This window comes from Lepisma saccharinum, chromosome 14 (genome assembly GCF_977018435.1).
Source record: "Lepisma saccharinum chromosome 14, izLepSacc3.1, whole genome shotgun sequence".
Taxonomy (NCBI): domain Eukaryota; kingdom Metazoa; phylum Arthropoda; class Insecta; order Zygentoma; family Lepismatidae; genus Lepisma; species Lepisma saccharinum.
This window is the reverse complement of record NC_139242.1, coordinates 69,279,769-69,300,239: the sequence shown is the minus strand read 5'-3', so window position 1 is coordinate 69,300,239 and position 20,471 is coordinate 69,279,769. Positions and strand designations below refer to the sequence as shown.

Genomic DNA, 20,471 nt, shown 5'->3' with positions numbered 1-20,471 from the left:
GTGTGTAAATGTATGTTAGGTTATGTGGGAAGGGGTAATATTATTTTCTGGTATTTGAAGGGCAGTGTAAACCAACCCTCCATTAGAGTATGCGGGGAGATAGTCATTACTCTTATCGAATTCTCATGGTAGTATTTAAGTAGATTATGTAGCATGTAAGGTGGGCATCTTTTTTCTATGTTTGTCTATTAATCAGTCTGGTTCTTTTCTTTTACAGAGGCACATGCGAGATAATGCATTAAAAAAGCATCATTGTACGTCTGGCTGTGCCTCTGATCCGTTGCTCCTCAGGGCATAGACCATTAGAAGCCCAGGAGAATAAGCCATTAGTTTCCATGTGCAACTCTTCCTGCTCCCAGTGTGTGTGCTCAACATAAACCTTGGCCAGTAATTTCTGAAAAGCAATAATACATGTACCTGTAGGTCTCTTGCGAACCTCCTACTCATATTCTGTTAAGAAAAATGTCACCACTGCAAGTGCACTGCTCTATGCTTGAAAGGAGCAACTTACATGTCTTGGAAGGAACTTGACTCTTGACACACAAGTGTTTAAAGTTATCGGAGATGTTAAATATTTGACTTTATCATCATATCTAAGAAATTAATGTGCCCAAAAACTGGTTTAATAAAATCAAGCAAGAGTAAAAAATTTAGTCTGTTTTTAATCGTCTTTAAATTATTCAGAGTAATCTTTCTTTGCTGAATGTAGGAACTTAAACCAACATTTCACCAATGTCTTCAAGAGCTCTAAATGAAATGAAATATAATGCCAAGCAAACAACAAGTAATTAACTATTAAACATACATTTTTTTACAAGCTGCAAGTTAGCAATAACCATTTTAATAAGTTTGAAACAAGAGGTTCACAATAAAAATTGCAAAGAGTAGTTGTAGATCTCAGTTCATCCATGGCTGGCATAAATTACATAATTTCTAGATAGGTATTTTTTTAAATTTCTAGATAGGTATTTTTTTTTTTATCAATTAGCTTTTCATTTGACATATCAGGTAAAGAGCAGTGCACAAGCTTGAAGTACCATAAGGCATACATACAATCAGAAAGAATGCCTTTTATAAGTGCCCAAAATAGTGCATTTTGTGTATCTGGACTTTTGCAACTGATACAAGTCACTGTTCTCCAGTTTCATTTTATGCGTTAATCTTTTGTATAACTTCCTATTTGTAATGTATTTTTTAATGCCCCAATGGTCCCTTATAATTACCAAAGCAGTTTTTCAACAAATTCTGTATCATTCATTGACAGAATTTGAACCACTTTGATTTTTCTAATTCACAAAATGTCAGTGTGAGGCCATAAAAATATCAACTGACCATTTAGACCTTGGGCACATATCAGAAGGTTGGAATTAATATCCTTCACGTGCATGAAGAATGAAGAATAAGAGACCTAAGCAATCGTACATGTATGAAGTTGGGCTGGAGGCATGCACCTTGCTGTAGTGCTGCTTCCAATGATTTCCTCACTGGGTGTAAGGATAAGAGGAGGACGTGACCCCACATGAAGTAGTTGTAAAACAAGTTAAACAGGTAAATACTATAGGCTCTATTTTTATGGATTTTCTTCTTTTTTTAAAAAAAAAAGCTTTTAGTTCTTTTACTTAATTTTGAAATTGTGCATTATAATAAATTTGATCTTTTAGAGTACTTTGATGTAGAAAGTATTATTTGCAAGTCACTTCACATTTTTTGTGCGTGTAATACATGTTTCTGAGAATGTCTTTTTAACAGTAAAATATGTTAATTTTTAAATGCTTCTAAAAGTTAGGTAACTAAAGAGCAGTTTTGTACAGAGAGTAGTTAGGCTCTTGAGATCTGTTTTCCTCTTCAGTATCCATAAATTCAGACTCGTTCTCATTGTAGAGGCAACCATACACCAATTGTGTAAAGTGTAATTGCTTTGAGTGATGATATACATGTATGACTTTTGCTCCAAAGATCTGTGATAGGGTGACAACTCACCAAATCGATAATAATTAGAAAATGTGCATTATTTACTACCAACTTCCTCACTGGAAGGAGCTTATTTCTCAGAATGTCCACAAAATGTTGGGCATAATTTTATTTTGTAATTTTTACTTATCCTTTAAATGTACAAACTGGCATTGTCCAGACAGCAACCACACACAAACATGAGTAATATGCACAGGTTAAAATGTTTCACGATTAATCTGATATGTTCCTTTTAATCCAATTTTTATCAGTTAAATTCTCTTGATACATGAAAGTAGAGGAGCAAAACAGTTCTCATTAGAGCTAGAGCAGTAAGTAAATTGTTTCTGTGAAGTGACTTGAATTCAAGGAGGAGTACTATATGGAAGTAAACTTGTTATTTATAGATGTTGAAGATGTGAAGTTTGTGATAAACTTTGACTACCCATCTTGCTCAGAAGATTACATACATCGTATTGGAAGAACTGGTCGCTGCGATCAAAGGGGAACTGCATATGCTTTCTTTACACCAAACAATATGAAGCAAGCCTCTGAGTTGATAGCAGTACTGCAAGAGGCCAATCAAGTTGTCAACCCTAAGTTGTATGAAATGGCTGATATGTCCAAGTCTGCATTTGGAGGAAGGGGTAAATGCTGTTAATTTCATTGTTGATTTCTCGCATACTTTTAATGTCAGTATTACATCATGGAATTTAGTATACACGCAGATGCAACATGAAGGCCATGATGATGTGCTTCACCTTGGCATCCAATCCAAACATTTAACCTGTCAGGTGTTGAGAAGTGCTAATGAAGTGCACCAATTTTACATTTTCCGACATTTTAAGTTTTTATCTTGATCCCCTGAATCAAGGTTGCATTGCACTGTGTAATCAGACAGTACACTTTCAGTGCCTCCATGCTGTTACTTTCCTGTCAAGGACTTCCCTACCATTGCTGCAGCTTTCAATTTCTAGTGTGTTGGATTCTTGTTGCATGCTTAGTGTTCAGAATGTTTGCACCATCCAGGTAGCCAGAGCATGGTGTTGATCACATCACCTCTGATGGCATGTATCATGGAGCAGGAGTTGTTTTTATTATTATTATTTATACATTTATTTATATCTGCATTACCAAAGTGTTCCTAACATTTGATCTGTGTTAGATCTGTTTCATTTAAGTCTAGGTTGGGGATGTTAGATGGGGTCTCCAGTCCAAGTTGGAGTAGCATGAGGAAAGGATGTTGGTTCTTAGCACTGGTACAAATTCAGATGCTATTTTAAAATTGTCTCATATTTGTAGGCTGCTTTTGAGGTTTTTCTGTCAGTGGTTGTGCAACGAGGACTGGCTGTCTAAATTTTATAACTGCAGTTTCATTATTAAAGGAATTAGTGTTTTGGCACTTTTTGTCCTCGGGTCAAATATTGTAATTCTTGTCACGGCTTTTAACTAGTGGATCAGTGAAGAATTATAAATGCAAAAGTAATACATTACAGATCATAACTATGTAACTAAATCCCTCTTCTTACAGGTCGTAATCGTTGGAACCGACCATCATATGGCAACGACAGAGGCTCAAGAGGAGGCGACAGAGATCGTAGTCGAAGTGGTAGAAGCTGGGAACCAAGCAGAGACAGAAGTAGGGATACTGGTGGGAGGACAGGAGGCTCACGTTGGGGTGCCAAGCCAAGCACAACACCCTCGGGCCGCTCCACTGGCTTTCAGTCCTCTCAACCTGCTAAGGGATCTCTGTTAGGACAAGGTCCACAGGCACCTCCCCCACTGATGGGATCCACTCCTTCGGGAGGCATGGGCAACAGGAATTTCAATCAGAACACAAATAATTCTTATGGTGCCCCTGCTAGAAATTTTAACCAGAATGGGAACAACGATGCTAATCGTAACTCATTCACATCCCCACCACCCTTGTTTGTTGGTGGTAATCAGGATAACAAGGGCTCGATCCCATCTCTTATGGGTGATAAAGGTGGTTCTATGCCATCATTTATGGGCAACAAGAATATTCCTCCCCCATCCTTGTTAGGAGCACCGGGGAACAAGTTTTATGAGCCACCAAACTACTCAAATCCACCACAGAACAAATTCTCTCAGCCACCAAATTCGAGCCCAAATAAGTTCTCTCAGCCACCCAATGCAAACCAAAGCAAGTTTTCACAACTTCCACCAAATGCAGGCCAGAGCAAATTTTCCCAGCCACCAAATGGCATGGCAGGAGGATTTGGAAACAAAGGATCATATCAGAATGTAGGTAACAATGCTTACGGACAATACCAGCAACAGCAACCACCACCACCCCCACCTCCTCAGCAATTGTTGAATGGCTATGGTGGATTCAATCAACCAAGTGGTAAACGTTAGGTGTCAATATTTTTACAGAAACTTTTCATTGTACAGTTTTTATCATGAAGAATCTTCATCAAACCACGTTTCATTTGTATCTGGCTCATTACACAAAGTAAATTCATGTAACATTCCAATCGAACCTTCAACTTGTTGCTACCATTGCCTGTAATTTTCCAAGTGCTGTAAAGAGCATTTATGCCCTACCATCCAGGTATTTTGAATGGAGTATTGTACCTTGCCATCAAAGTAGAAGAGATGAAGCCTGGAAATGGGTGCTAACACCTATTCTGTGATCATGTATTTTATTGTTTGAGTTTGTATTTATTTTTATAAATGAAACTAATTTGTCACTGTATTTATTGTTCCCCTTTTTAAATCTATAGAATGTCCATGTCATAGCACAAGTTTTTGAAATGAATTATCTCCTATTGTGCATTCATTGCAATATTTCTTTTTTGTATATTAAACATAAAAAATAGAATTATTAATTGGAATATTTGTTTTCAAAATAGTGTGGAAATATAAAGATTGATTTTGAGTCTGCATTCCTTTATTAATTTCTTCTGGATTTTGTAAAGAAACTTTATAAACTTAGTTTGTGTATTTAACTTACATATATTTGCTCATAGAGCATAATTAATTTCTTTGAATGCAGTCTTAGTGCGAAATGAAGTATTTTTGGGTATTTTGAATAACAGTAGAATACTGTGATAAAATAATTGTTCCAACTACTTATTTTTAAATGTATTATCCAAAGATGAAGAATAAAAGCACAGTTGTATTTCACTTTCTTTTTTTTATGGAATATTGGTAAAGGAAGGGGTATTTTATGTACAATGTACAGCATACAGTAAGTTGCTATCCTGCTGTGACGTTTCAATTGAATTGATTGTCGCATCACAATGAGGTGACTACTGCTATGTGAAGGTATTCCTGCTTGATTAACCACCACCAGAGTAAAAGCCAGTTGCAGCTAAGCTTGTGGCATTATGATGTCAACTTGCTGCACAGTTTGTGCATTATTATGAGTAGAAAATTTTCAATTGAGCACTGTTTTTGTTGTGAAGAAATGGTAAGTACGGGAACAATTTTGAACATTTTTCAGGTTACGCTAGGGCAATGAAGTTTCATGTGAAAGTACATTTGTTCTTATGTAAACGTTGATGATAGAATTGCTTTACAAGCCCAGGGATGACTCGGCCACAACATTCGAAGAAAGCTGCTTCCTGTGTATACCACTCTCGAACCTTTCAACCATCATTGGATACTGCTGTGGTCCAAAGTCTGATCCCCGTACACAGGAATAAGCTCTCTTTTAATGTTGGTGGAGTCATCTTTGGGCTTCTAAAGCAATTCTATCAACCCTTGGTGGTTGGCAGATTCTGCTGTCTACTTAATTGTCCATTGTTCCTCACCTGTAAGTACAGAAACAAAATTTGTATTTTACTCGGATAAGCTTCTCATTTTTCCGAGCAAATTTCCTTTGCGATCGATTTTGCTACCAGTCTGGTGGCAAAACTGATCGCAAATAAGATTTGCACGGAAAAATGAAAAGTAAGCTTATCAGAGTAAATTACCTATCTCCGCGTAACCTGCCAAACAGATAACTTTAGGTACAATGTGAAATTTGTGTTATCAACATTTACTTGAAGGACCAAAGTACTTTCACATGAAATTTCATTGCCCTAGTGTAAATAATAAAAAAAAGTTTTAGTGGATTGTACAAAACGTTTTGACCACCCTTTCTAGTGTCCTGCAGCGAGAAGGTTTTACTCTGAACGTCTTTAATAGTTCACGTGGACAACTCTAAAGTGGAAATCATAGAACTTACACCTTCTGTAAAGAGAAGCATGGGTACCTTAACAGTGTTGCCAACTTATGAAAATAAAATAATCCACAGCCTACAAGGTGCAAGTTCATTCCATTTGTCTACAGACGTGGAATAAGCACCATAAGCAGTGTTTCACCGGTGACCTGTTGGAAGTCAATGTGTATATATATCAATTAAAATGTATATCCTGGCTGGTAACCTACTTTCGGACTCGCCACCGAAGATCCCTGCTGGTTCGAATCCCGGTATGGGTGTTATTTGCGAATGTTACTTCATCAATTGCATCTAATGATCACTTAACCTCATTGTCGGGATTAGCCAAAATTAGAAGAAAAACGATGCTAACTAGAATCAAATAAAAAATTTAAATCTTATCCCCCACGAGGTACGATGGTTCTGTACCAAACGATTAATTTTTCTCTGTCCAGGTAGGGTCTCAAACCCAGTAACTTTGGTAACGAGTTCCAAAAGTAAACCACTTAAGGCGAGGAGGGACAATTTCCCCTTGGTCTTTCTCGCTGGGGCAGCTGCTGATCACTGTTGCCAACTTCGCTCTTTTGTAGCCAAATCTGGCTCTTTAGTGCACTCGTTTGACTGAACTGTGGCACCCGCCCTCTGCCCCACCATGATGCCACCACTGGCTCCGGCCCAAAAATACCAACTTTTGCCATGAGTACATTTTGCACGTGACGTGATATTCGTATAGCTATAGGCTGCGTCACCCACCTTTTGTTTCCTCCCCCATGTATTTTTATATATAGCGCTGTGGCTAAGATGAAGATGACAATTTTGTTATCCGGGAACCCTTTATTTTCGATTTTATATTAACATCATTGGATTATTGAGATGGGTGATGCCGCCAAATCTAGGCAGTGAAAACTAAGAAAGAATAAATTGCCATCACTTTAAAGCTAACGGTAATAGCAGCACCCCTACCCCTCTGACAACTAAAATTACCCTAGTAGGCACTTTATGCAGCCTTCGTTAATCTAGCTACTTGAAAGTCCTCTTTAGCTATATGAATGGAGAAATTTAGCTCTATTATACACATCAGGTTTGGCAACACTGCCAGGATGGCCGTGGGAGGCAAGAAGAAATGCACTAGGCTTATGGGACCATTATTTTATTCGTTCTCTCGGGAATATCAAACATCCGATGACGTAGAAAAGTACATGGACGGAAAAAGGACACGTAGAACTATGTCATAGCAGTAGGAAAAGTCGAAACTCCCATTTGATGAGCCGTAACTTGAAGTTGAAGTTGATGTCCCATAAGGAATACATGGGATTCGGTAAATACTAATTCATCATATTTTTCAAAAATCGTATAAGGCTTAATAATCAACTTAGGAAACCGCTTCCACTTGCCACATGGGGAGAAATTCATACTCTTCATTTCTGCCGGAGATCTTTTTAGTAGCATTGCCCCTCTTCGCCTTAACTCGTTCAGTGCTGAGCCTTCTGACTGTATATGTATCTACATACAAACATACTCAAACTGTTTTTTTCCTGGTGATCAAGAGTCGTATGCTGTGCCTGCACTAATTTACATAGGGAGAAATTGATTTACATCGTTGTCATGTAACTAGTTATAACAAACTGCTACACTCCGTTAACAGATTGTTTTAGAAATTTGTATACTCAGGGTTTACCGTCATTTTGTGAGACTGTGTAAACAAGAAAGTACGCTACTGGGCAAGGCTGTATGCTTTTACAGGTATCTTTTCATGATTGGTTCAGTTTTGCAATGGGACAGAAAAAAACAATACTTTATTCATGTTCTGGTCAACAATGGAACAGAAAAAGCAATACTTTATTCATGTTCTGTTAAACAATGGAACAGAAAAAGCAATACTTTATTCATGTTCTCTTAAACAATGGAACAAAAAGCAATACTTTATTCATGTTCTGTTAAGCCCATATATTTTAAGGAGTTTTACTTTTATCTGTACTGTTATATCAGAATGGGTTACAAGCAGGGTTGTTAAAGGTCCAGGAACCCATAAATTATATTGGGTTCTGCTTCAGGACGGGAACCTTTTTTCTTGCACAATTTAAATTCGGTCCAAGTTGCATATTGTTAACATTGAAAAAGGTTCCTGGACCGAATTGAAATTCCAGAAAAAAGGTTCCTCGACCTAATTCAAATGCTTTAAATATGAAAAGGTTATCCACTGTGGAACTCATTTAAGTTTGCTGATTTTGTCTCCCAGTCCGGAATTGAAATTATTTACAATTCCTGGGCCAGGGTTGACCGATTAAAATTTTCCTTGTAAAAATGTCCGCAAGTACGTTTTACATTGGAATGTCATGCTGCTGTTGTAGAAAGCGTAGCACAGGCAATAAAGAATAACGCTGTTGTTCTCTCCTGGGCCAGGTTCAAAAACTCCCTTGTCGAAGAGTTACTGTACATATCGCAATGGACTACATAAGTGTGTTGTCACCTTGAGCTCAAACAAATCTATTGTGTGTGGCTCCGGCATCCGATCAAGGAACTGCAGCCAATAGGAGCCGGCTAGCAGATATCTCAACAGGAGCAGGTAGTGTTGACAGAGGTGTTGCTACAACCAAGTGAAGGAACACGCGCGAGAGAAGGGGGCTAAATGGAGAAGGGTAACATAACTGCAGCATTTGCATTTCGCCCATTTCTACCTTGTACCTTAGATTCTCGAGGCAGTCATCACCAGGATTATTCGTTCATGCTCACAAGTGGATAATTGTTTATCGTCAGGTCCGTATGCGATCCAAGTTTCATATTGTTTCATTTCAATACGGAACTTGGACCCTATTTAAACTAATTCGGGAAAAAAGGTTCCTGGACCGAATTGAAATACGTTACACACAAAAGGTTCTTTACAGTCCAGAACCCATTTACGCTTGCTGATTTTCTCCTGGGCCGGAATTGAATTAAAATTCCTAGACGTTTAACAACCCTGGTTACAAGTGATGATGACAGGCAATAATTTCAGTGAATACTCCAAGGAAATCAAAAACTGTTTCATCATGTGTACGTGTACGCTACAAAAAATTTAATTGTATTGAGCGCGCTTGTATGCTTTTATCTCCCTTAAGGTCGCTGACCCTCGCGCCAGGCATGAGAACGGTTTATTACTATTCCAACCAGATGTGAAAGTGGATGAGGGATTGCGGGTTGGAACAGTTTTCCACAAAATTCAGGCATTCCATACCACCTTCAAATATTTGGAAGTTTTGCCCAAATGTGGCCAATTCGCGCGTGCGCAAAGCTTGCTTCGCCCTTGTTCTGGTGTTTGATGGTGGTTTGGGGGGATTTTCTGTATTGCTATTTATGCATATTTTGTTATCAGGTGCGGATACACGGGAGGACGATGGGGCCGATCGCCCCTCCCAAATCAAAAGCTTAAACTAGAAACTAGGTTTTTCCATACATTATATTTATTTACATTTCATTTGTATATCAGTATTAAACAGTAAGCTCTCCTGTATTTAATTGGTGTAATCATTATAAATGGTTATGAATATTTTATAAATATTGTAATACCGAATTTCAGTTGTTATTATTATTATTCCCAAGCTTGTATTGAGGATGTGTGCTAAGAATTTAGCTGTTACACATTAACGGGATGTGCAATCAACTCGACAACACGAGATTCAAACTGTGGCCTGCGAAGTGGACGCCGACAGCTCTCGCATATTTCTCTCGGATTCGGGCCTGAACACCACTAATGTGTCTTATCCTCCCATGTTTGCAACTCTTATAACAACCGAAACCCACAAGATTGTACATATTCAGGCCTAAGCAATCGCAAGTGTTCAAAATTGACTGTCTCAGCTTCCGCAGTCTTGTCAAGTATTCCATGGTCATGTCCGATGGATACCATTCTAAACAGAAGGTGAAATAATTCAAGACTGAAAGGGGGGCAGTCTTCCCTATAAATCGCACCCTGGACCAACTTTCTGTTGTATTCATTAAGTGTGTGATGTCTGTAATACAAAGAGAGTAACACATGAAATTGTTAATTCTCACTTCTCAGATGTGAATTTCCTAATTTTTGTGGGCAGTTTCTCAACTATTTTGTGTAAATGTCGCATGGGTTGGGGGTGGGATAATATCTCTACCTAACTACGCCCATTGCTAAATTGGGTTGGTCAGTAATGCCCCATCCAGCTTACAGTCTTGAATTAGTTCCATCGGACTTCCATTTGTTTGACCCCCTCCCAGTCCAAAAGTCCTTCCGTGGAGATTTTGACATGACGCCATTTGCTGTGGCGTTCCAAAGGTTAACATTTAAGTTACAATCAGTGCAATGAATTGGGCGTTAGTCTGTGCCAAAGTCCGATAATAATAGTTTTTGTAGTAATCTGTGGTTTTTGTGTGTACATCAACGGGTAAATTTTGGGAATAATATGGATATTGATATTATTGCGTTAAGTGAATAGTGATGCTTTTCTACCTCCCAAGAGAAACAGATAACTCTGCCATGTTGAACATTGTTTACTGAGTAGCGGTCATTTAATGCTGGGTTCAAGTTTTATTCCTGAAGCGTGTATTTGCTCGTTGAGATTTTAGCAGAGGTAGCTTGCCTGGTGAGGATAGCGTACTTAATATTCAGAATGCAAGGAAGAGTGAAAAACCTCCTACAGAAAGTTAAAAACTTTCGGGATGCCAGAAACAGGGAGCCTAAATTTGATTCGTTTTGCAATGAGTCACAAATAGAGCGGGATATGGGTGCAATTTTGACAGATACGTGTGGAGCAGAATTGAATAGTTCCAATACACAATCTAATCAGTCCAGTGAATGCGAATATGAGGAAGAAATAGTACAATCGAAATGTCCTCGTCCAAATTGTGCGACAGTTCTGGTTATATTGATGCTATTCGTTGTTTTCGTAGTCCTGCCTGTCGTATATCTTTTACATTGTTTTGATTTGCTCAATTCACACTGGCCCTCCGATGAAATGAAGAAAATTGTGATAGATCACAGTCATTCAAATCCACGATTAGAAGAAGATTCCAGTACTGCCGTGAAAAGTTATTTGCACAAAAATACAATTGATGCTGGTAATAACATTTTACACTTAGCTAAATTACGCACTGATGCAGAGGTCAGGAAACAGACTATACTAAGTAATCCGGCCATACCTAGCTTGCAAGAGTGTAAGGCTATACCTGATTCTTCGAAATTCGATTGCCACCCTGAAAATAATCCAAGCCAGGAATCATGTGAAGCTAGGGGATGTTGTTGGGCTCCAAAGTTAAAAATGTGGAAGAAAAATATATTTCAGGACTTCCCTGCAGTAAACGAGAGATCTCAGATTAATGTGCCATATTGCTTCTATCCATCAGGATATGGTGGCTACAAGTACTTAAATGTGTCGAAGACTACATTTGGTCTTAGTGCATATTTAAAAAGAACTTTCAAATCAGTTTACCCTGATGATATACAACTTTTGAAGATGGATATTGTATTTGAAACACAGGAGCGTTTGCATGTGAAGGTGAGTTCATTTGTAATTATTTCAGACTGTTTCCTTGCCAAATCACTTGGTCCATGACACCAAATGATTCAGATTTCAATGCAACTTTGTGTATTTGTTACTATTACCAAGGTATGAATACATAACAGAATATCTAATGTAGACCTCATAGTAAGGAGAAACAATGAGGCCTAAGTTTCAGATTTTGCGGTATCATTTCTTACAAACACCGTGGTAGGAGCCTGTGGCGCTAAAGAGAAAATACATGTATAGGAAGGCAGGGTGGATAAAAATTATGATTTTTATTTTAAAAAAATATTTTTTGATGATTTTTAATTTTAATCTGATTTTTTTGTCGTATTTTTTTTAACAAAGAAATTCCTAAAGTTGGTTGTATGGTTTTTGGCACCACACATATAGGTATATCTTTGGAACGAGTTTACAATACCGGACCACTCTCCAATTTCTATAAAATGTCGTCTACTCACTAATTGTGAACTCCTAAACACGAATCTGCATGTAATAATTGGCGGTCAAGTATGGAAATCGAGAAAAAAACGAAATAAACTATGTTTTCTTAACGTAACGTAACCCTACGATAAGAACAAAAGCTCCACGGAAGACGCCATTTTCCCAACATGAAGAAATCAACAGGCAAGACAAGGCATAGTTCTCGTAGCTAAAATATTAATTTTTCTTTGTATTTATGCTAATGGAACCTAACCTAACAGGCCTAACCTAACCTCGTAGGCATTCCTCGTCTTACGTCAGCAAGATTGTTGTGCATAAAGGAAGTCCATTAACGAATTGCGAAAGAAAGATGGTTCCGAATTGCTGTGTATCAGCGTGGTAAATCGCAAGGTTATTTTACAATTTCTAGACGTAAATGTACAATTTTAACAAGCGACCGCCAAATATGAACTACAGTTACGTCATCAGGACACCGAAATTAGTAAGTAGGCGAAATTTTATAGAAATTTGAGAGTGGTCCGGTATTGTAAACTCATGCCATATCTTTTTTATAGAAAGACTTTTTTTGGTAAATGGTCTTGTAAAATATTTGAACAGTTTGATTAAAGTAAATTAAAAATTATATGTAAATATACATTTTTCTATTTATGATACTGTTTACATGAACCTACTATGGAAATGTTTGTTGAGTGTGTTAATGAAACTATAATAGTTTCAGTAACTTTTCTTCCAGTGAAAATATAAAACATTCTGGATGTACTATGTAAATGTTCCTCCCTAACAGTTTCTTTAAAAATGAACAAAATACCCTGACATTATGTTCTCGAAAACAATTATATTACTACAGTTGCGACCCAAGAAGATCTAGGTGTTATCGTAGATTAAAAACTGAACTTCAAAGAAAGATCAGAATTCAACTTCAGACTGCCCTCTCGATCGACCCAAAACACTCAGTTGTTCCACAACCTTACCACTAGACTTTCTCTTATACAGCATTCTCTATTCTACAGGCGGGCCTCCCCGATGGCGCAGTGGTAGCGTCGTTGCCTTGTAATCAAGGGGTCCCGGGTTCGGTACCTAGTGGAGGTACAAGTGGTTCGGATCCCACTTTAAACTGTAGGTCCAGTCCCGATTAGCCTTTCTGTGCATAAAGTGGACTTCAAACAACAAATCTATTCTACAGGTTGCCCCAGTTCTACAATAAACTGCCTGCAAATATTGATGTTTTCTCCTCGGAAAGTGCTTTCTGTTTGGGGCCGTTTACCCACCGTACCCCCTTCTCCCAAGAATTACGTTGAAATTTATTTTTAATAGACACATTTTGATGTTTTGTGTAATATAAAATTAGTTCCAGCATGCGGAAAGCACAAATAACTGAGATAAAATTTCAGTAGAGGGGTGAAACATGAAAGACAAAAGATCTCTAACTAGCATACATAAAAAGAAAAATAAAAAAAATATGGAACTAGAAATCTTTGCCCTACATAAGTCATTGCCGTCTGAAGCATTTTAAATTGAAAGTTAGAATTTGACAAGCAGAAAACAAAAATAATGCTTTGAAAGTAGAAAATCAATTTGGTCATGTGGCTTTTTTTTTCTTCAGATATATGATCCGCTTCATAAGCGATTTGAACCTCCGTACCCAGAAGTTCCATCCATTCAGCATGCTCCTCCTCTCCGAGATTATCAGGTGGTTGTGGATGAGAAGAAGCTGGGGTTCAAAGTGATAAGGAAGAAGAACCAGGAGATATTGTAAGTGTGCTTTTTGTAATTTTTCAGGGTTAAGCTGCAAAGTACTTTAGTAAAGATTGTACTGTTGATAGTCATTGATAGTTCTGTTTCTGTTATGTTTATATGCTTATAATGAGCAAATAAAAATTAAAGTTAAGTTCCCTGTGCATATTGCACTAAGCCGTAAAGGCATATTTAACCTTTTGGAGCCCAAGGACATTTTCATAGTTAACCCACTTGGTGCCCGAGCCGATTTTGAGCAAAATGCAGAGAGTGTAGATCGGAGGCTAATTGCCCTAGAGAGATGAATGATATACCGTTGTACGCGGAATGAACCAGAGATTCAGACTATATACAATTTATGCAAATTTGGCATATATGTGGTGGGGGGAGGGCAGAACCCCCTAAATTTCGGAAAGGAATGGGTATTTCCCCCTCCCCAAAGAAAAACGTACATGACAGTGTCGACATGCACATGGAAATTATCGCTGGCATGTAAGGAACACAAAAATATTTGCATTATTATCGTATGACCAATGTAACGAGAGTTGTACCCCCAAAAGGAATGGTCAGCATGCCACTGATTCAAGCTTCAAAATGCAGCGTTACCTTGAAATGACTGTAGCTCAGAGGCTAATTGCCCTAGAGAGATGAATGATATACCGTTGTACGGGGAATGAATCGCAGATTCAGGCAATGTAAAATGTATGCATGTTCGGCGTATATATGGAGGGGGGGAATCCCCCAAAAATCATGTTTTAAAAAAAGAAATTGGGTTCCCCCCCAAAAAAGGACATGAAAAGGTCAACATGCACATATAAATTATCGCTGGCATGTAAGAAACAGAAAAATATTTGCATCATTATCATATGACCAATGTAACACGAGTTGTACCCCCGAAACGAAGGGTCTGCATGCCACTGTCTCAAGTTTCGGATTTCAGCTAATTGCCCTAGAGAGATGAATGATATACCATTTTACGTGGAATGAATCACAGATTCAGACGATATATGAAATTTATGCACATTCAGCCAAAAAATCATTTTTTTTTAAAAAAAAATTGGGGTTTCCTTCCCTGCCCCCTCCCCCCCCCCTTACCACGAAAAAGAGGACATGAAAAGGTCAACATGCTTATAGAAATTATCGCTGGCATGTAAGAAACAGAAAAATATTTGCATCATTATCATATGACCAATGTAGTGCGAGTTGTACCCTCAAAACGAAAGGCCTGCATACCACTGTCTCAAGTTTCGAATTTCAGCAAAATGCAGGGTTACATTGAAATGACTATAGCTCAGAGGCTAATTGCTCTAGAGAGATAAATGATATACTGTTGTACGCAGAATGAATCACAGATTCAGACGATATAAAATTAATGCACATTCAGCGTATATATGGAGGGGGAGGGGGAATCTGCCAAAATATCATTTTTTTAAAAAAATTGCCCCCCACCCCAAAAAAAAGGACATGAAAAGGTCAACATGCACATGGAAATCATCGCATGCATGTCAGTTTGTAAAAAAAATAGGAAGAGGAGTACAAATAAGAAGGTTTTTTTTTGTACTTATCTTTGCTGCTCCAGTTCTCAAGCTTGGTCTGGAGCCATGATGCCTTACTGGTGGTACTCCATAAAACATAGCTCCAGACACAGGGGTACCTTACAGGTAATACAGTGGCATCTATTTCCTCGTGGTTTTTTGTGGCCCGCACTGTACGCATCTCCGCTATTCTCGTACCATGGTGGGGAAGTGACAAAAGCCACGAACCTCGTACCGCCTGTTGACTGATGGACTGGGTTGTGCCGCAGCTTGGGGAGCTGGAGATTGAGTGCCTGGCCCGCCCTGGTCCCCAAAAGACTTAGTCAACATCTCACAGAACCCAAAGTGCCTCATGTTCTGATGAAATGACTTGAAGAACAGGAAGGCGTTCAGGATACATTGGTCGAGAAGGTGGAAGAAGAGCTTGACAGTCCACTTCATGGTCTCTCGTTGCACAATTTAGGAATTAGTCATGCGGTCGGCCGTGTTAACGTAACCAATGTGGCTATTGTATTCGCATACGTTGAGTACGTTGCCATGGCCATAGCAGAAATTTCCCTCAGCTGGTGACTGATGTATGTTCGTTAACACGTACACCTCTCTCGTGTCTTTCCAACATATGACAGTCAAGTCATTCTTCACCCGAATACGTAAGTCTCCTTTCTTCAGCTTCAAGTCAGTCTTCGAAATGTGGGGTGGGAGGCCTTTTCGTCGGGATTGAAGGTCCCACAGCAATATATACTTCTTGTTGCGAGATCATCAAATAGCTCTGGAGAAGAGAAGTAGTTGTCCATAAATAATTTATGACCAACTCCCTTCACCTTCTCCATCAACGCTACAACTAAACCGAGCGTCGCAGATGTCGTGGCAGTCACTCTGTCTTTGACCTTGCCCAGATATACGGTCATCATATGTATATCACAAAGAATCACAGAGTTTGTAGATCTTGATTGCAAACCTCTTGTGTTTCTTTGGAATATACTGTTTGAAGATGACTTTCTCTTTGTACAAGACCATAGCTTCATCAACTGCTAAATGCTCTGTAGGATAGTAGCATTTAGAGCTAAGCTCATTGATCTTGTCAAAGACAAACCTCATCTTCCACAGCCTATCATAATTGGGATCTTGGGGGAGGTGTTCTTCGTATTGTCCTCAAAGTGTAGGAATCTGAGCAAGTTACGTGACATCTGTTGTTCGTAAAACTGTGTGTAACGGTGGGGTTTTGTGGACTAGTTGTCTCGCCAATGTGTTCTGCGGTCATGTCCCATCACTATTGTCAAACCAACGAAAGTCTTCATTTCGTCAATGGTTACGTCACGTTCGGGCTTTCTCGTTAGGTTCTTTGTGATATATTGCTGGTAGTACCTGTAGGTCTCAGTCACCAGGTGCTGGAAGATTTCTTCGGAGAAAGTCAGTGCAAGAAAGTCCAAAGGAGAGGATGCATTGTCATTGTGTCGAGCCTTCAGTCCAGTCTGTCCTAGGAAAGGTCGGGGGTTGGGAGCAGTCCTACCCATTTGGGGAGGGGGTTGCCTGTCAGATGGAGCAGGAGAAAATCTTTGTGACATCATCAGAATCACATTCTGATGATATATCAGAGGGTCAGGCTTGGTTGTTTGTGAATGCCCATTCATCAATTTTATCATTTCATCACTCATCCCCATCTTTGCAAATTAGCCAAGAGGCACAAAACTGGAAGTAAAATAAACTAAATCAATCAATCAATCTTCATCCCAATGGGAGTCTGTATCCATCTCCTCCAGCTCATCTCGGATTTCGGAAGACATTCCTTTTGACCTCGGGTACCGATAAACAAACTTCCTTCGAATGCAGTTTCCAGGGGTAAGGGAAACACATTGCTTTAGAACAACAAAGCTGGCCTTTCTTTGTCGGCAAAACTTTTCCCTTGAAAAAAGATGCAAAAATGAAGTCTTCTTTTTCCCGCCATTTTCATGAAAAAACGTGCAACAATCATTTCTGTTAAATACATGTGTTAACAACAATATGAAAAAAGAAAATCGGGATTCTAGCCAAAAATAGTGAAGTTATAACGTAAAAACTACAATCTTAACAAATCTTCTCGATCGAGACGATCGGGCACCCAAGGGTTACCTGAGAGCATCTCGATCGAGATGATCGGGCAACAAAAGGTTAAGGGATGTGGGCGTAGGGCCCCACACATTCTCGATCTCAGCTATTTTTGAGGTGATGTGATCAGCATCATGCTCCGGCCACATACCTCCGTAGTAAATTTACTTCAATCTGTCATGAGTAGGGACTTGAAGGTGAATGATTTGTAATTTTATATGAATAAGGAATTGAGTTATTTTTGTCAACAAATTGCATTAATTGTAGCTAAATTAAAAATATACTTTCAGGTTCAATACCCAGGATGTAGGTGGTTTCATATGTTCTGATCAGTTCCTGCAGATGTCGGCACTGCTTCCCTCCAGTTTCATATATGGCCTTGGAGAGCACAGATCCTCTCTCATGTTGAGCACCAACTGGGAAAGATTTACTATGTTCAATCATGATTCTCCGCCCAAAGAGAGAGTGAGTATACATCTTGGTATGGTATGGAATTTTCTGATAGGATGATGCGTGAGATTTATGTATCTGCTCCATTGTTGTATGGTTCTCAAGCTATGCATACATTAAAGAACATAACACTTTCCACATCAATGTTTTAATACCTGACTAATGAAAGTTCTGGATTAATAACCCAATGAGGGCACAAGCTATCCTTTCATTTGACAGTGACACAATTGATTTTTTTAATACAAATTTTCAAAAGTTCAAATTGCTGGGTTTTGTGATTTTACATAATTGTACACAGGAACAGCAATACTGCAAGGACAGTTATTTTGACTGTAGGATCCAAAATGTAATAACTATAGAAATATCCTGATTTTCACATGAACAACAAATTTTGTCACTTTCCAAACCAAATGAAACTTATTGAGAATTTTGGTAAGAACTAATCCCATAAAATGCATATAATCTTTCATTTCCACATCAATCACTTAAAATACAACAAGTGACATTATAAATAAAAGAAAAAAAAGTGTTTCTGTCTCAAGTGTAAAGGATATGTGTGTTTCATTTTCAATATTATCACTTGCAATAATCTATGCATGTAATTGAGACAAGCGAGTTTTATTTAACAATTTTTTTTAAAAAAAATACTGCAATATGCATTTAACAACATAGTCATGTGTAGGGACCTGGAATTTTTTGTGTTTAATTTTTGCAAAACTGTTAGTTTTCTCACTTTTTATGTTAATTTTCCCCAAAATTTGAGTTTCTAGAATACAAGCTGTATTCAGCATTAAAGAGATAAAAGAAATCTTAAACTCTTGTAGTTTCTACAGAACCTGAGTGACAGAATTGTCAGATTAATCAAAAGATAATAACTTTGAGACTTTTTAAAAATAGCCTTGTTAACAAAAATGCTTGTCAAAAAACCTTGATTCAAGTTAAATCCTGATTTATAAACATGAGGCATTTTGTCTCTTCATGGCAAAATTAATGGTCATAAAAAGGACAACAGACTGAAAATTTTTACGTTAGATTTACATCCACTTTTATGGAAACCATAGTTCTTGATTTTTGTGTGAGTTAAACAGTTTGTTTCCTGATAAGTTCCCAAATTACAGTGTCCACCTAGCATTGTGAGGGTAACTGGGGAACTACTTGAAAAGAAGAAATAGGTAGTTGTCTAGAAAGCCAAAAAACATTTGAGATTGGCTGATTTTCATGATGTTCTTCACTATATATGCATACAAGTTTATGAAATTTACGAGAACAGCCAAAAATCATGTAAAAATACTAGTTCCACTAGTAGTGGCCATGGTGGCTCAGTTGGTAACGCATCTGACTACCATGCTAAAGGTACTGGGTTCGATCCGTGGCCGGTTCAAATTCGGGAACTTTTCTAACGTTAGAAGCGGCCCTGGTGCCCACCCAGCGTCAAATAACATGGGTACTGGGGGGAAACCCTGGGGGGTAAAGGCGATCAGGGGCGTGGTGCTGATCATAACACCCCCACTCACGACGGGATCAAGAAAGTGTGAGGCGTTACCCCCACACCTCCTATACGCCTTTATGGCATGGTGCTAAGCACAGGGGAGCACTTTACCTTTTTTTACTTTACCTTTACATTATTTTGAAACCTACTACATGTAAAAATACATTGAGCACATTATCATTTTATATGTACCAGTATAATCCCCTTCTGGTAACAATGTTTTTCGTCATGAACACAAATGCGAATAAGGTCTCAAGTCATGTACTGTACTTCATTACAGTTGGGTTATTGTTACTGTTATGATTAATATATAGAGGTAACAAACCAATGTTAAATCACCGAATTAAGGAAAAAACTGAATACAAAATCAGAACCACCATTTAACAAAATTATTACTCTCAGAAACATAACCTGTTTTGGAATTTTCTTTATTATTTGTATTTGATTGAAATCACTATACCTTGAAGGCATTGTCCAAAGTAATGCCATTCTTGTCTGTGCTTCAAGTTTTGCTTAACAGATGGTGCTAGTATGCTCATTAATATTTTCTTCTGGTGTGTTAGTAAATGTTTGTTTCATCACGTGGATACAGTTACATTAAATTTATTCTGTTGATCCAGGTGAACTTGTATGGAAGCCATCCATTCTACTTAATGATGGAGAAATCTGGATACAGCCATGGAGTATTTCTTTTGAATAGCAATGCAATGGGTAAGTTACCCTGATTTCAGTTTCTTCTACAAGATGTGTGAGTGGTTGGAATAGAATGTTACTAACTTATTGAAAATGAAAATTTGAGGTTCATCTTTATAATGTATTCCTAAAATTGATTTGTTACATTCTACTGAAGCCTCGCTGATAGCATAGTGGTTAACACTGTCTCCTTGTAATCAGTGTAATTCCCAGTGGAGGCACATTGCGGAGTGCTTAAGGTTCCACATTGAACTGTAGAGTTCAGGTTAGCCTTTCTGAGCATAGACTGGACTTATGCAAACATGGGTGTAAGCACACCCAAATGTCGACCTCACCTCCACATAGTACACCCTGGACTGCATTTTGAAGACTCACAATGCTCTCGCATCTGGACTCTTTAACAAAATGAGTCC

The 20,471-nt window shown here is 38.3% G+C and overlaps 2 protein-coding genes across 3 annotated transcripts in view; both read left to right on the top strand.

Annotated features, from left to right (window-relative positions):
* LOC145998996 (uncharacterized) overlaps positions 1-5,100 on the top strand; it is a 37,105-nt gene extending 32,005 nt beyond the window's left edge. Inside the window, exons 12-13 of one of the 2 annotated variants that reach the window (XR_014443356.1) lie at positions 218-1,548; positions 2,358-2,495. Coding sequence is in view for 1 of the 2 variants with exons in the window: in XM_083135849.1 (XP_082991975.1) it covers positions 2,358-2,597; positions 3,482-4,329 (1,088 nt within the window). In the remaining variant the exon portion in view is untranslated. Of the gene's footprint in view, positions 1-217; positions 1,549-2,357; positions 2,598-3,481 lie in introns of those variants that run through there. The other variant, XM_083135849.1, reaches the window with a different exon arrangement.
* Positions 5,101-10,476: 5,376 nt separating this feature from the next.
* The window catches only part of LOC145998995 (lysosomal alpha-glucosidase-like), a 53,126-nt gene continuing 43,131 nt past the window's right edge, over positions 10,477-20,471 (top strand). Inside the window, exons 1-4 of the mRNA XM_083135848.1 lie at positions 10,477-11,622; positions 13,676-13,824; positions 17,717-17,891; positions 19,986-20,076. Of these exons, the coding sequence (XP_082991974.1) occupies positions 10,738-11,622; positions 13,676-13,824; positions 17,717-17,891; positions 19,986-20,076 (1,300 nt within the window). The 5' untranslated portion in view covers positions 10,477-10,737. The remainder of the gene's footprint in view (positions 11,623-13,675; positions 13,825-17,716; positions 17,892-19,985; positions 20,077-20,471) is intronic.